General features: G+C 41.5%; 1 protein-coding gene across 14 annotated transcripts in view; it reads right to left on the reverse strand.

Moving 5' to 3' along the window:
• ARHGEF9 (Cdc42 guanine nucleotide exchange factor 9) overlaps positions 1 to 17293 on the reverse strand; it is a 242450-nt gene that overhangs the window by 144304 nt on the left and 80853 nt on the right. For 9 of the 14 annotated variants that reach the window (XM_032398229.1, XM_032398228.1, XM_032398234.1 and 6 more), the window contains one exon: positions 8294 to 8473. The exons of 3 other annotated variants lie outside the window; for them this stretch is intronic. In XM_032398229.1, the coding sequence (XP_032254120.1) occupies positions 8294 to 8473 (180 nt within the window). Of the gene's footprint in view, positions 1 to 8293; positions 8474 to 8733; positions 8808 to 9029; positions 9149 to 17293 lie in introns of all 14 variants that reach the window. 2 more of the 14 variants (XM_032398235.1, XM_032398236.1) reach the window with 2 other exon arrangements.

Consider the following 17293-nt stretch of genomic DNA (forward strand, 5'->3'; position numbering starts at 1 on the left):
TCAGAAGGTCAGGATGATTTGGTTGTAAGTCCTGCCTGGAGGCTATGGGATATACTATATGACCTTCAAGGTTGCTTTAAATTGGGGGGATTCTAAGAGAGACTTGAATTTGGAAATCACCTAGGTCAGGCAACAGCCAGATTTAAGGTTTTCTCTGAGCTGAAGATGGCTCCATAAAAAAAAAAAAAAAAAAAAAAAAAACTCCTTCCAATTAGCCAAAGGATACACTGGATGATCTCACCCAAAACATGTGCAGTGAGAAGGCAGTAAGATGGATTATGTGAATGCATATAAGGGCTAATAATGCCATTTGAAGTTCTACTAAGGAGGAGATAAATCTCTCTAATCTAGGGAGAAAGGCCCTTCCTACTAATGTCAGCCTCAACTCACCGATCCTGTAATGAGTCACCTCTAGGACCACAAACAAGACTGTCTACATAGATGGTTAAGGCCAAAGGCCTATATCCATTTGAAGCTTGAGTGGATAAAAAAGGGCTGGCATAAATGAACTCATCACAAGAAAGCAAACACTGTTGCCATTAGCCTGGAATGGGAGGTAGGTCCTCAATTGTTAACAGTCTTGTTAGCAGCCCAAGTATATCCATTCCTGATTGTTCTATAGCCCAGAAAGCATAGGATTAAGATTCAAGAGGGGCATAACATCACTAAAAATTGTAGATTAGGATGCACAAAAAATCAGTCCCTCCACTGGAACAATCCTTAGCTGGAAAGACTGACAGAACCAATGTTTTCAGAATTCTAGAATCTGATCCAAAACTTAATGGAACCAGGGTTTTTCTTGATGTAGAAAGAGAAAGCTAGAATGTGGTAAGAGAATGTAGAGGCAGTTTTGCTCATTTGTCTACTATCCCCATTTCCCCAGCAGCTGAAAGGAAGGTAGTCCACATTCCTCATGCAACTTGCTGGTGCCAGACTAATGGCCTTGCCTTGTTCTTAAAATAACTGTGGCTATGTGTTTTCACCTGTTTGACCCTGAAGGACAGAGACAGAGGGTAACCTTTGCTTTGTACCCCGACCCTCTTGGGCTGAAGTGGCTTTCTAGCCTGTGACTGCCTCTATTGAAAAATTTAAAGATATACATTGCTCCTGATCACATAGAGTTAGGCATGGCAGAAGGGGAGAACAGAGAACAGACCCAACACAAGACAGGAAGGAAGAGACTGAACAAGACATTTCTTGGGAGAATAAGGACTGGGAAGGGCCACTGTACATACTGAGGAAGATGGGGCACAAGATACATGCCTTGGACCAGATGCATGCTCAGAAAAAGCATGACAGGATTGTAGGCTTGCACTTTTGGAGGATCTGTGGGTTCCATGCAAGCAGCAAAGTAGGAAAAGAAAACTAAGGCAGAGCTATGGGCAGCCCAGAGTAGTACTGAAGAAGTGCCCCAGCTCAGAGCCAGAACATTAGCTGTTTTTTATTGTTTTTTCTTGGTTTAGTATTTAAAGAAATCTCTCTCAGTTCACAGGCTGACCAATAAGATAACAGAACAGAGACTTTAGTGACCACACATGACAAGGAATACAGTCTGGGGCAAAAAAAAAAAAAAAAAAAGTTTGGAGAATTCACTAAACAAATAGACAACAACAGCCCTCAACAACCAACAATAGCAAACCCTGGGGAAGGTAAAGAATCTGATTACTAGGGTTACCACACACTATAATGTTCAAAATGCCCAGTGTTAACACAAAAAAAAATTTCAGAAAGGCACACCAGGCATACAAAGGCATAAAAGAAACAGGAAATTATGGCCCATTCACAGGAAAAAAAAAAAATGATAGAAATCATACCTGAGGAAGCCTAGACATTGTACTTACTAGACAAAGATTTTAACTGTCTTAAGATTCAGGAGGTCTAGGTTTAAGTGCTGCCTTTGTCATTAATTCTCTATATGAGTAAGCAAGTCACTTCCATCCTCTGGATTTATGTCTCCTCAGAATCTATACAATGAGGTCTGGCTGATCAGTGTTCACAAGCTAGGACCTGGAGAGACAACTTAGCCCACAGATGTGTTCCATTTGTCCTTCACAGTGTTTCTTTTAAAAAAAGTCAATCACTGGTCAACATTTTAAAAATACGGAGATTTTTACATATAATCCAATTTCTGGATTTTCTTGAAAAAACTGGAAGATCTCAGCCCACTGGACTTTCCTCCTTCCTACACCCTACCTCACCAGTGAGAACAATCCAAATCACTTTTGTTCACTTTAGATGGCATAGATTTTCCAACTGGATGTAGACCCATGCATACTCTAGTCTCAGATTGCTTTACTCATGTAAGTTACTGGCGTAGACCCTACAAACACCTAAGTTGGCCACTATTGACCAAGATGAGTCCATCTCTAAATCTACTATGAGTGTAGGGTTTCATACAAGTGAAAATCTTTCCCAAAATGCAGTTAAAGAGATTCTACATAATTAAAAGCCAAGTAACACTCTGAAACAGTAAGCTTCCCTATAAACAGAAGAAGTTTTAGTTCTATGACATCTGATCTGTACAATTGCAAGGAATGACAATAATGAACCGATTATCTCATCCTTTCATCCCCTGCCTCAAGCCAGGCCAGAAACCAGAGAAATCTAGAATTTGAAGAAACAAGGAAAATACATGCTGATGACATCTGAACAGGCTCTTTACTTTCTGACCAAAACCATGTTTTATCACACGGACTTCACATACCACCACCAATAACAGGTTGTCATGTGTCTTGTACTCATCCTGTCCTCAAGTGGGGAGTATATCCTCCCCAGGCCAAGGCTCAGAGTCAGAAACAAAGTCCTTTTTTACACAGCGACAAAGAAAAGAAGCCTGAATGATTTGAGGTTAGGGGTCAGCATGTAGGGGGTGGGATTTGCAATTTCTTGGTACAATCATATCCCAGCAGCTTGCTTTCAGCTCCCAGGGAGGAAATTAGCCCAGGAAAGCAGCTGAAGTTGTCAACAGCTAGATATGGGAACCGATGTTCAGCAAGCTGTAATTTACTTAACCTGACCAGCTGCTGGTAAGGTACATCAACTCCTGCAATGCTCTTGTGAAGCCTTATCCCGTGTTCAGAAGGGAGAAAATCTGAGAACACACACATACACAAAATAAAATTCTGAAAAACAGGAGAGGCAGATATTTGACTGCATAGAAGACACATATACCTAGCAATTTCTTGCAAAGCAGCCAAAATGGGATCAAACTTCCTAATTATAGGTAACGAACATACCACAGGTTACAAAGGATTTTCACAAGACTCAATTATCCCCAATTTACAAGGAGGAAAGCTGAGTTTCAAAGATGTACAGGAAACTGCTCAAGCTGCACATCTAACAGCACAACTGAAGCAAGAATCTGGGTTTCTTACAAAAGTAAAAATAAACTATTGGGACCTCATCAAAATAAAAAGCTTTTGCATAGCAAAGGAAATAATCAACAAAACTAAAAGGCAACCTACAGAATGGGAAAAGATATTTTCAAATGGCATATCTGAGAAAGGGTTAGTATCCAAAATATATAAAGAACTTATAAAACTCAACACCCAAAAAACAAATAATCCAGTTAAAAAATGAGCAGAAGACATGGATGGACATTTTTCCAAAGAAGACGTACAGATGGCCAACAGACACATGAAAAAGTGCTCAATATCACTGATCATTGGAGAAATGCACATCAAAACTACAATGAGATAGCACCTCACACCTGTCAGAATGGCTAAAATTAATAACACAGGAAACCACAGGTTTTGGCAAGGATGTGGAGAAAGGGGAACCCCCTTGCATTGTTGGTAGGAATGCAAATTGGTACAGTCATTGTGGAAAACAGTATGGAGGTTCCTCAAAGAGTTCATAGTAGAACTACCCTATAATCCAGCAAATGCACTACCAGGTAGTTACACAAAGGATACAAAATTACTAATTGAAAGGGATACATGCATCCTGATGTTTATAACAGCATTATCAATAATAGACAAACTATGAAGAGAGCCCAAATGTTCATCAACTGATGAATGGATAAAGAGGATGTGGGGAGGGTGCCTGCATGGCTCATTCGGTTAAGTGTCTGCCTTCGGCTCACATCATGATCCCAGGGTCCTGGGATTGAGCCCTCTGTCAGGCTCCCTGCTTGGTGGGGAGTCTGCTGCTCCCTCTCCCTCTGCCTGCCACTCCCCGTGCTCATGCGCTCTCTCTCTCTAAAAAAAAAAAAAAAAAAAAAAGAGGATGTGGTGTGTGTGTATAATGGAATATTACCCATCCATAAAAAAGAATGAAATCCAGCCATTTGCAATGATGTGGATAGGGCTAGAGAGTATTATGCTACATGAAATAAATCAGTCAGAGAAAGACAAATAACATATGATTTCATTCATAAGTGGAATTTAAGAAATAAATGAACATGGGGTAAAAAAAGAGAGAGGCAAGCCAAGAAACAGACTCTTAACTATAGAGAACAAACTGATGGCTACAGGAGGGGAGGTGAGTGAGAGGATGGGTTAAATAGGTGATGGGTATTAAGGACGGCACTTGTGATGATCACTGGGTGTTGTATATAAGTGCTGAATCACTAAATTCTACATCTGAAACTAATATTGCACTGTATTTTAACTAGCTGGAATTTAAATAAAAACTTGGGGAAAAAAAGGATCTGGGTTTCTTAGATTCCACACTGAATTTTAATCTGCTTAATAAAAGGTAGGCCTAGCTTGGACAGAACCACCGTAAGCACCCTTGATTATTCATCCTAGGACTGAGAAGCTCACACAACAATGGGACTTCCAGGTAGGGAATGGGGATACCCCAGTGACCAAGTTGGTTCAATGATCTACAAAGGTGTCCAGTTGATATGGAGTTCAGGAGAAACTGTTTTTCCACCTACTATACTTTCATGTTATATGCCAAATAACCTAGGGATGATGTTCTTAAGGAGCTACTGAATCTCAGCTCCCAGTGAGTCTGGATAAAGCAGGCAATTGTCCCATAACATGAAGGTACAGTATCCCAGAAAACCACCCATCTACCTACCAACTACATCAACACTAATGAAGATTCAATAGTTCAGTGTGATTCCTCTCAATGTCCTACCTAGACATGTCAGAGCTTAAATAAATTCTAGAGAGTGCTTCAGAGATGGAGAAAATAAAAGCCCATGATCATATACCTAATGGTTGGGAGAGCTATGACTAGAACTCAGGTCTCTTATTTCTTAATATTGTTAGTACCATTTCCATAAGACCATTCTACCCTCAACAAAAATCAATGTAGAAGAATGGAGATAGTGATTTTATTTTAAAAATATCTACTAGGAAAGAGCCTACATAACCTCCATCATTCAAAACCTTGAGTATCACAGAATTTTACCAGAAATGTAAACCTAAACATAAATACTCATTAAGGAGAGTTGAAAGGTCTACCTGTGAGACAATATTCATGTCATTCATGCAACAGCCTGACTCCATTTCCTTTTACTGGGGATACCACAACAGCTGGCCCCTAAGGTTCTATGGTACTCCCCTGTAGAGATGTGAAGATCATTCAACTATTATTAAACAAAGGTTCACAATGATCAAATGCTCATTCTGAATACAATTTCAGGCAACATGCAATGCTATCTTAGTTTCTCAAAGAATAAACATTGGTATAGGAGACGGATTTGATCTCTAAGTTATGATTTGGGCCCTGTCATTAACGGTCCTGATCTATTATCACAGTCCTCAGTCTAGACTTGCGCTATCTAATACAGTAGCAACTAGCCACATGTGGCTAATCAACACATGAAGTGTGACTAATATGAATGAAGATGTGCTGTCAGTATAGAATACACTCCAGATTTCAAATACTTAGAAAAAATATATTATTAATAATGTTCATAGTGATAATATATGGTGTTATATGATAATATTTTAGATACATTGGGTTAAGAAAAATATATTAAAATTAATTTCACCTGCATTTTTTTTTACTTTTTTTTTTTTTTTTTTTTTACTGTGGCTATTAGAAAAATTTAAATTATATTTGTGGCTCACATTATATTTCTACTGGACTGTGCTGGTATAGACCAGTGGTTATTAACACCAAAGATTGTGATTTAACTAGCTTGGAGACTGAGTTTTGATGGATTTTTTTTAAGCTGCCCAAGTGATTTATTTCATCATGCAGCCAAGACTGAAAACCACTAGGCTAGACTCCATACCATGCATGCCTGAGTCAGCCAGTAGCCTTCTCAAAGGTCAGCTTCAGTCCATGCAAGTGGCTGCTGGGACCGTGTGCTTAGAGGAACACTTCTCCTGACCCTGCATGTAGAAGCATAAATGCCAGTTCATTAATAAGCTAAAGCCTGGCTTTGCTTTTTGCCTCCCTGAGTCATTCTGCCTTGCTCCATCATTTTGCCCCATCCCTTGATTTACTGTTTATTATAAAAATGATATTTTGGGGCACCTGGGCGGCTCAGTTGGTTAAGTGTCTACCTTTGACTCAGGTCATGATCCCAGGGTCCTGGGATCCCTGCTCAGCGGGGAGCCTGCTTCTCCCCCACCCTCTGCTGCTTTCCCTGCTTGTGTTCTCTCTCTGTCAAATAAATAAATAAAATATTTTTTAAAAATGACATTTCACAGAAAGTGAAATACCTTTGAATTGGGGTGACATTGGGTGCAGTTTAGTCCCTCCTTTAAAGAAGGATCTGTTAGCCGAAGATACACAAGCTATTTCTTTACAGGACCTCACACTCATCCCAAAGGGCCATGGTTCTGCTTCTGAGTACTGTCCTCACCTAAATCATTCCAACCAGATAACAGTGTTTCCTGGGTTTACAGCCCTCCAAGGAAGGAAGCCTCTTTTAACCATTAAGGCCAGCCTTGATACATACACATTTTGGGGCTAATAAGGTGGTGGTGGTGGTGATAATGAGGATGATGATGATGATGATAAAGCAAGTTACCATTTGCCAAGTACCTACTGTGTGGCAAGCACTGCGCTAAACACTTTACTCCCTTACGTGATTTCATTTAATCATCATAAAACGTCTGTTATCCCTATTTTTCAGATGAGGAAATCAAGGTTCAGGGAATTAAGTCTTGCCAAAAGCCATGGAGTTGGGAGGTAGTAAAGCTGAAATTGCATTTCAGGTTGTCTGATTTCAAATAAACTGCTCCTTCACTCATGTCACAATATTATCATTGTAGTCTTGAGGCCCTTCATCTTCCAAGAGCCCAAACCACTCTCATCTTTTGTTTGACATCAGGTATCTTACAGAAGAAACTGACAAAAGGTGATAGGCTATGGTAAGTATGATTATAAGACATCCTGATGTAGCCTGGGTATTTATACTGCTACACAGTTGTTTCCATGTACATTATCACATTCATTGTGATATCCACTAGCATAAAAGAATTATCAACACCATTTTGTGGATGGGGAAAATCAGAGCTCACAAATACCAAAGAACAGATTCTAGCTCATAACTCCCAAGAGCTGGGACTCCAGGCCAGAGCTCTTACCCCATAGCATCTTGCCAATTGGTAACCCAGAGGAAGCAGAAACTGCTAAGGAGCCCTTTCTCAAGAGGCCCTTTCATTAACGGCCAGGTTCTTCATGGCACAATGTCAAAAGGGCCAAGGTCTTACAAGCACTATCAAGCTGCCTGCTTCCCACCCTCAGCACATCTTAGATCCCAGCCACCTGACTCAATGTAAAATCTGCAATCAGTAAACTGTAGCCCCTGAGAGGGTAGGAAGCCCACACTCTTACATTAACAGCTGAAGACAACACACAGGGTTGTTCACACTTCCCTAAATAAGAGAAAGAAGGCAAAGGAGGCAGAGAGGAGTGAGGAAGGGAGGGGACGGGAAGAGAGGGATCTATAAAAAGAAAGAACAAAAGAGGGGAAACAAGGAAAATAATAAAAGCAGAAAAGAAGAGAGGTAAGAAACGTAAGTTCGCAGCAATATAGAGTTAAAAGAGTCTTCAAAAACCATCTAGACCAAAAGGGAAGTGATTTGTACAAAGTCACAACAGGTAGGAGGCAGGAGGCAGGAGGCAGACAGAATATGGGGATTGTTAAAATAAACAAGGGGAAAAATGAAAAGACTCAAAATTAGAAGGGAAAAGATTAAAGGAGGCCCATGTCCTGGGTAAAAGACCAAAAAGGGGGAGGGTATACGTGAGAGGAGCCACCAGGAGAGAAATGAGCAGAAGAACAAAGGCTGGTGAGGGGAAAGCCAGGGGCAGGTAGCCAAGGAGACAAGAGAGGAAAGTGAAGGCTGAGGAGAGGAGAGTGAAGGCTGACACTCACCCTCACAAAGCTGGCAGGAAACCATCCCTCCTCATCGTCGATCTGGCCCCACCACCAATCCTTGTTGGAAGCATCCAAGACTTTGATGACGTCGCCAGCCTTAAATGCCAACTCCCGGTTGGCCATGGTGACGTGATCCCATACTGCCTCAGCACTAACGATGGAATCTCCAGTGATCAGCTTAGGAGACAAAATGAGAATGTGTTCAGTCCACACAGCTGGCTACCTTACTTGCCCCTTACCCCACCCACAGAACTCTACTAGTTATGGAAAAACTGACATACTAGTGGTGAAGGGTTGGGGAGAGGGAGATGGCACTAGGAGCACAAGCTCCACTGGACCACAAGACAAACAATACTTGTCAACTCTCCATTAGCTAGTGGGTGGAATGGCCCAGAATGTGAATATGGACTACACAGGCCTCATGCTTTTATTCCTACTCATGAGCTTTTTCCCCAGAGAAGAAAGAAATTTCCAGTGCATCTTCCTTTGGTGCTTCAAGGCAGCCCTGGGTCTGGAATGGGTGAAGAGGTTGAAATCAAAGACTAAAATGAAGCTCAAACATATTTGCTCTAAATTTCCTGTGTTCCTCCCCTTTACTTACTCCTCCTTGGAACTGACCAATTGAGAGTTTGTGGTATATTATTTAACACCACTGTACCCCACCCCCATGGGTTACAGACCATGGCATTCCTCACACACAATGGACTCCAGTCCTGCAGCCTCCTGTTCTCACCCACACATGATGCTATCCAGAGAGGTCATGGGTATGAAAGAATATGGCTTTCTGTGATGGCTTGCTTCCATGAAACTCAGCCTTGGCACAGATTCACTCAGTGATTTGTTACTGCCACCCTGTGAGATACATAAGGAGTCTAGGTTGAATCCTCCATTTGATAGATGGCATAACTGAGCCACAGTGAAGTTAAGGGGTGAGCTCAGGATCATCCAGCAAGGCAGGGGCTGTGCAAAGACCTTAACCCTGGTCATTAAACTTTGTGGCAAGTAGGACTGCGCTACACACAACAACAGGATGATATCTATCCCAGTGCCACATCACACACACACACACACACACACACGCACACACACTCACACACTCACAACACTAGTCTAAGCACAGTGATGGAGATGAGGGTGGAGGAAGAGTCTGCCTCTCTTTCTGGTTGCCATCCTGACCCCTGTGTTGTTTGTTCTCCTTTTTCCCCAACTGGTTCCAGCCTATATGGGCCATCAATCTTCCTGGCATTCGGAGAAACAGATCCCAGAACAAAGAACATATGGCCTGTCAAGGCAAAAGATTCAAGAACACTTTCTCTAGCATTAAATTTCTGAACATGTTCTCTAGAAGTCAATTTTTCTATCAGTCTGCTTTAAGGAGGGACTGATTCCCCAAGGTAACTGTAGCTCCACGAGACCAAAGACAAAACAGTTCAAAGATAACAGAGACAGAATATGGAACATGCATCCTCTCACATAGGACTGCCTTTCAATATACCAACTGGAGAATAACCTTATGGTCATGAAATTAACACATAACACATTACATACATATGAAAACACACCCACATACTGATCTTTTGACTTAGTTAAGTAATTCTGTTGGTCAGGTAAGGCATACTGGGAGCTCCTCAGCATGGATGCAAATGAGATTTCCAATAGGGCCTTTTATAACACCACCTTTCAAGTACCTCATGCTTTACTATTTATAAAGTATTTTCATATCTACTGCACCACTTGATCCTTACTGAATGACTAGGTCTCACTATTACCCATATTTTAAAGATAAGGAACCTGAGGCTCAGATAGGTGACCTATCCTTTGTTCAATCATACAAGTAATAAATTATGGAGCCTGGCATTCTGAGAGCATATGCTCTAATACCCATCATACCATACTAACAATGTCTATTCATTAGCTACACTGAACTCATAGAACTCCATCCATAATATCAGAAACCAGATGACTCCTATTCGTAAAGAACTACAAAGAAAGAGGTATGGACAGCCACCTTTAGTCACCAGTGGCCCTGCCTATGAAAAGTTGTTTTGTTTTATGTTGAGCCTGCTTTCTTCCAATTACACTAAAAGTCAATTTCTTCTTGTTCTAGCCTCAGTGGAGAATTGCTGGTCACTGGCCTTAACAGAATAAATCTTCATAAAGAAAATCTCCCTCTCCTGCCACATATGGGTTCCAACTGGTGTTGTTAGAGCTCAAAAAGCACATACAGCCCCAACTCAAAGCACCATGAAGGCTTGTGGCTTAAAGCTGTATCTTGGCTTTTTACCAAAGGTCAAGCATATCTTGGTATCAATTACTAGTCCTCTGCTCAGGATGCTATCTGTGATACTGTCTGAGGTACCCTAGGCCCAGGTCTGGCTGATTCCACTGCCTGTGCTCTTTCTACAGTGCAGTCATCTTTTTAGCAACTTCATGTTTGGCTTTTCCCAGCAGCAGTTGGCTCACTCTTGTCCCCATTTAGTCCAGTGGACCTGCCTGGGCCCTCAGATCATAGAGCCCAGCTATACCCTAGCCAAGGCCAATCTAGGATCCAGTGGCCATAAACCAACTGGTAAGCCTGTTGCCAGGGCCTACTTGGAATCAAAAACAGTCAGAACTAAACAGCATTTCAAAGATCATCACCCTTAAGCCTTCATTTTATAGATCAGGTATGATATAGCAGGAGTAACTTGCCTACAATCATCAGATGGCCAGCCTCCTAGACCACTTTTTTCCCAAAGTAATACCATAGATAGAGAAGGTAGAAAAGAACACCTGGACTTAAGACCTTCCTTTGTTACTTGCTAAAGTTGTAATGATGATGGTGATGTTATTAGCTAATATTAACTAATAACGTCAGGCACTATTCCAAGCACTTTACACACATTAATTCATTAAAGCCTCACAACAGCCATTTGAAGAAATAGTATTATTATTCCTATCTTATAGATGAGGATATTGAAGCACAGAGAGGTTAAATAATTTCCCCAAATTTACAAACAATAAGTATTAAAGACATAATTCAAATGCAGCTACAGTATGGCTCTAGAGTATCTGCTCTTATAAACTATGGTGCCACTGGGTCAGTTTCTTTACCTGTTAAACATGAATAATTCTGCATATCCACTTGCTTCATGAATTATAACATACTGAACCAAGAGTTGATGGATATGTGTGCAGACATGAGAGAAGAGCTAATCCAGAAGAGGCTGGTAGCTGTATGGGGCTCCTGTGCTCTCCAGTCACAAATATAAGCAGGAATAAGGGTATGCTACTCGCCCATCCTCTGAGTTGTTTTAAAAGTGAATTAAAACTGGAGGGTATTAGGTTCAGTGAAATAAGTCAGTGAGAGAAAAACAATCATCATATGGCTTCACTCATATGTGGAATATAAGAAATAGTGCAGAGGATCAGAGGGGAAGGGACGGAAAACTGAATGGGAAGAAGTCAGAGAGGGAGACAAACCATGAGAGACTCTTGACTCCAGGAAACAAGCTGAGAGTTGTGGAAAGGGAGGTGAGTGGGGAGGATGGGGTACCTGGGTGATGGGCATTAAGGAGGGCACGTGATGTGATGAGCACTGGGTGTTACACACAACTGATGAATTATTGAACACTGCATCTGAAACTAACGAGGTACTATATGTTGGCTAATTAAATTTAAATTAAATAAATAAAGTGAATTAAATTTGGGCTTGAAATTGGTTTCAAATCTCCCTTTTGTGTATAGGATTGACTTAACTTGCTACAATTTTTGATAAATATGCACTTTGCTCATCTATTTTCCATCCAACCCTCATTCAGTGAGCCACGACTGTATACAGGGATCTTCTTACTATGATTCAGGCACAGTCCTTACTTGAAGAGCAAAGGCACTTCAGGTACTAACAGTGAATGTCCTTCAAGCAGTATGAAAATATGGTTAAGGGCAAGCAAACCTAGCTTCAATTCTGGACTTTCCTAACTTAGAAAGTAGCAGTGACAATGGGAGGTGAGGAATAGAAGAGCCAGAGAAACAAACCAAAATGGAACTTTCAGCATGTAATTAGGATACCAGGAAGCGCAATATCACAAAAGCCAAGGACAGTAGTTTCAAGCTATACAAACTTGGGCCTCAGTTTCTTCATACATAAAATGGGGATAATAATACCTGCCTCACAGGCAGGGTTATAGATAGGGTAAACTGAGCACTAGATGTACAGTGCCTATTACAATGCTTGGTATATGTTGGCTTAGTATAAGACTTCAGAGGAAGGGAGTAATATATGTGGCTATTGGGCTCTAGAATAACTTTGTGGGACACTGAAAGATAGGCCTTAAAGAATGGGTAGGATTGTAACAGATACAGGAGGGAGAAGGAAAAGCATTTGAGGCAGAGGAATGAGGAATGAGATTAAATAAAATCTCAGAGGTAAAGACTATGGAGAATTTGATAGCAAACAGGTAGTAGAGTTTGGAAAAGGGTGGGAAGAGGGGTTTCGGGGAGCTGGGGAAGGACAGATGGAAAAGCAGCCTGGAGTCCTGTTTGAAGGCTCTTAAATCTAATTTGAGGAAAAGGAGGAAGTCAAAGTTGATTTGGGGGGTGGAGGTGGTATTTCAAGCCAAAGTGTGATGATTAAAGCATGAGGGTAAGTTACATGAAGAAATGTTTGTTTGCTGGGTCATAGGGTAGCTCTATTTTTAATTTTTTGAGGAACCTCCACACTGTTTTCCAAAGTGGTGTATCAACTTGCATTCCCACCAACAGTGTAAGAGGGTTCCACTTTCTCCACAACCTCTCCAACATTCATTGTTTCTTTCCCTGTCTGCAATAGCCAAGCAATAGCCAAACTGTGGAAAGAGCCGAGATGCCCTTCAGCAGATGAATGGATAAAAAAGATGTGGTCCATATATACAATGGAATATTACTCAGCCATCAGAAAGGATAAATACCCAACTTTTACATCAACATGGATGGGACTGGAGGAGACTATGCTAAGTGAAATAAGTCAAGCAGAGAAAGTCAATTATCATGTTTTCACTTCTTTGTGGAACATAAGGAATAGCATGGAGGACATTAGGAGAGGGAAGGGAAAAATGAAGGGGTGGAAATTGGAGGGAGAGATGAACCATGAAAGACTATGGACTCTGAGAAACAAACAGGGTTTTAGAGGGGAGGGAGTGGGGGGATGGGTTAGCCCCGTGATGGGTATTAAGGAGGGCACGTACTGCATGGAGCACTGGGTGTTATATGAAAACAATGGATCGTGGATCACCACATCAAAAACTAATGATGTATTATATGGTGACTAACATAACATAATAAAATAAAATAATAAAAAATAAAACTTAAAAAAAAAGAAATACTTGTTTGGGAGGAGAAAAAAGAGATGACAAATTTTCTCTTCAATGTGTTGAATATAGGGGGCCAGCAGCATATGCAGGTAGATTTGAAGTTTAAGAGATGTCAGGAGAGATAGTTGTATAGGTTTTGGAGTCAATGGCCCAGAAATTGTAGAAACCAAAGAAGTTTGCCCTGTAAGAAAGTGCTAAGAAAGAAGACCAGAAACCTAGGGAAATAGCAATAATGGGAGGTCAGGAAGAGAAGAGGAGCCAGAGAAACAAACCAAAATGAAGCTTTCAGTACATAATTAGGATACCAAGGAGTGTAATCTCACCAATGTGAAGGACAAGAATTTTAAGTAGCAGGAGCTGATCATATTATCAAATAGTACAGAGCTACAAAAGGAAAAAAAGCCAAGAAAAGGCCATTTGAGAGTGGTTATATCAGGGGTTAAATTCTTTATATCTTAAACTGTTTTATACTCCTCCCCCCAGCAAAAGCCTTAATTTCCCAATTGTCCCCACCCCTTTATCCTGCAAGCCCAACATAAAGCCAGGAGATGGTGCTGAGTTACTCCAGCAAGGTGCCCAAATAGCTCCTGGCCTTGGGAAAGTGCTGATGTGACTTCTAACAAAATAAATCCTAATCCCCAGGACACTTCAGGTATAGCACCAAATATACGTTGGCTCTTGCTCACTTGCCAGTGAGTGGGACACACAGTTTTCTGCACCCCTACACGGAAGACACTTTTGGATATGAATAAGAGGATGAGGAGGGGGAAGTCATTATATCTTTCTTAAAAGAGGAATGAGATCCTATTTATTTTTGTCTAGATTTCCCAGGATAATCTTAATTTCAAATATTCTATCCCACTGATACTATAAGTAGATATATCTGTTCTCAGACCTATGTTCCCTGATTTTTACCCTGAAAATGTGACTACCATACTCTGGAGGCTTGACCTCTAAGAGTTTGACTTCTAAGCCTGGTCTCTGGTCAACAATGTGGCATGTGTCTACAGCTAACTTGGAGTAGCCTGTGGGCCCTTTCAGGTGGAAGGAAAGAAGGCAGGGAAGAAGTGACAAAGTAAAATGGGGAGGAAGAAAAACTTGTATTTGTTAAAAACATATCTCAGGCACTGTGCAAGGGGCTTTGTGATCTCAGCCTCTATAACTCTCCAAGGTAAGCATTAATATTCTTATTATAACCTGTGACATTAACCAAGTAGCCCATAGTCACCCAGTTAGTAGGTGGTAGAGCAGATTTGAATCTTTAGTAGCCCTTACTCTATAACTTTGCTTTTGCCAATCTCCCACCAGAAGGCAAAGAGAAAAGGCTCCCAGATGGTTTCTCTTTCCAGGGATACCAGCCCACCCTGTGAATGACCTTGAGTAGTAGTTCTCAACCTCCTGGACGGCTTGTTAAAACACAGATTACTAGACCCCCAAGTCTGAGTCTCTGATTCAGTTGGTCTTTATTTTTTTTAAGATTTTATTTATTTATTTGAGATAGAGAGAGGGACAGCAGAGCGAGAGAGAGAGAGAGCATGAGCTGAGGAGGGGGGGTTGAGGGGCACAGGGAAAGAGAGAAGCAGGCTCCCCACTGAGCAGGGAGCCTGCTTCGGGGCTCAATCCCAGGACCCTGGGATCATGACCTTAGCCGAAGGCAGATGCTTAACTGACTGAGCCACCCAGGTGCCCCTAATTCAGTTGGTCTTAAGTAGGACTTGAAAGCTTGCATTTCAAACAAGTTTCCAGGTGATGCCTATGCTGCTGGTTCAGAGACACACTTGGTGAACCACTGCTCTGGAGGACCTTCATAGTCTAGGCTTCACCCTTGCCTCTCCTGATGCCTCATTCTTCCCAGGGATTGCCATGCCACCCTGTAGGTTGGGCTCCCTGCCTATCCTAAAGGTCTTCCTCAGTGGTTGGTATATCTGAGAAAGGATATTTTGAGTCATGTACAGAGTATTCCCAATGCCAGGCCTTGCCAACATAGAAAAAAAAAAACCGGGATCCCAGTTATTCAGAACCCTAACACTTGTCTTCCTTTTTTTTTTTTTTTTTTCTCTTGGCCCTCTAGTTGAACAGTACCACCCCCAAAATAGTTATTTAATTAGCCTGGGTGACTGCCAGAAATATTAGAGTTTTAATGGCAAGAAGCAGAAGGGAAAAATGTTAAAAAATAAAAATGTGCTGTGCAGAATAGCAAATGTGTCAATTTCCATGAAGATAGCTGAGCTGCACCTGCCTTCTGAGAAGCTTCACAGGAGGATAAGGGACTTGAGGCATTTTTGCCTCTACAAGGTTTTTGTCAGTTGGTGCTTATCCCCATCCTCTCAGAAGATCCCATCCCTCAAAAGCTAGGCATGGACAAGAGCAAAATCTTTTCCTTTGTTCCTTTTAAGTACATCGAAAATAGACAGATTTTATTCTCTCTCCTGAATTGTCTTTTTAATGCAGCCCTGTAAATAGATTCTGGCTATATTGCCCAGTGTTCAAGGACAATAATCTTCCCCACTTCTGGAAAGGTGTGACCCAGGCTGTTCCAACAACAGCTAGGAAGCACCACAGTGTACAGTAAAGACTGGCTATTGGAAGAAGCTCTGCCAGTAACTCATTGAATGATCTTGGGCAAGTCATTTACCTGTCTCAGTTTCTTTATCAGTCAAGTTACAGACTTGAACCAGACAGACACCCTCTTAAGTTGCTTCCAGCTCTAGCTTTCTATTGAGCCTAACATTTCAGCTTCTCAAACAACAGAAATGTCATTATTACAGCATATTTCTTCTCACCCTCCTTTGTGCTTGATAGGACGCTTTTACTGCTCTCTACTCAGGAAAATGAGAACTTGGAGCTGACTAGTCCCTTCCTGAATGTAACTCATTCAGGCATTGCTGGTGACATAGGCTAGTCAGACTGTCTAAGAAAACTGAGGAATGGGTTTTCCACTTTAGCCCTTGACTACCCCATTCAAAAGTCAGAGAAATCATCTTTCTCCCATGACATCAGCTCTCTCACCTCCAGTCCCATATTTCCAACTTCCTCCTCCACATTTCACTGGATGGCCTATTACCACCTCCAATAAAACATATGTAAAACTCATCATATGCCCCTGTTCCCCCCTTCCTAATTTTTCCCATTTCTGATTCCTCTTCTTGGCCTGTCGTTTTTTACTTCCACATGTCTCTCTCTCAGATATGACCCTTTATATTCATTTTCAATGTCCCATCCTATGTCTGGCTCTTACCACCTCAAGTTGCCTCCCAATTGGCCTTGCTGCTGCCCACGGTCTCTTTCCCCCTTAAAGCTACTCCTTAATGATGCATTTCTCAAATCTTCCTTGCTGGTACAATTATCCACACTCAAGAAGCCTCAACAACTCTCTCCTGTCAATCTTTCAATGTCCCACTTATGGATCCAACCCTTATCTTTACCCTGACAGGGACCTTCCATTCTGGCCAAACTGATCCTCTTGCAGGCAGATGTACTCCTACCTCCGTGCCTCTGCTTCAGCCAAAGCCTTAGCCATGGCTAAGTACAGGAACACTGGAGCTATGCTGCCTCTTGCCAGCTGCGTGATCTTGACCTGCCTGTTCGTTAATCCCTCACCTGATGACTCCAGTTTGTATCCTTTCTCTCTTTGCCTCTTTCACTAATTTCTACATAGGATAAGAAA

Source organism: Phoca vitulina, unplaced genomic scaffold (genome assembly GCF_004348235.1).
Source record: "Phoca vitulina isolate PV1807 unplaced genomic scaffold, GSC_HSeal_1.0 scaffold112, whole genome shotgun sequence".
NCBI classification, from domain to species: Eukaryota; Metazoa; Chordata; class Mammalia; order Carnivora; family Phocidae; genus Phoca; species Phoca vitulina.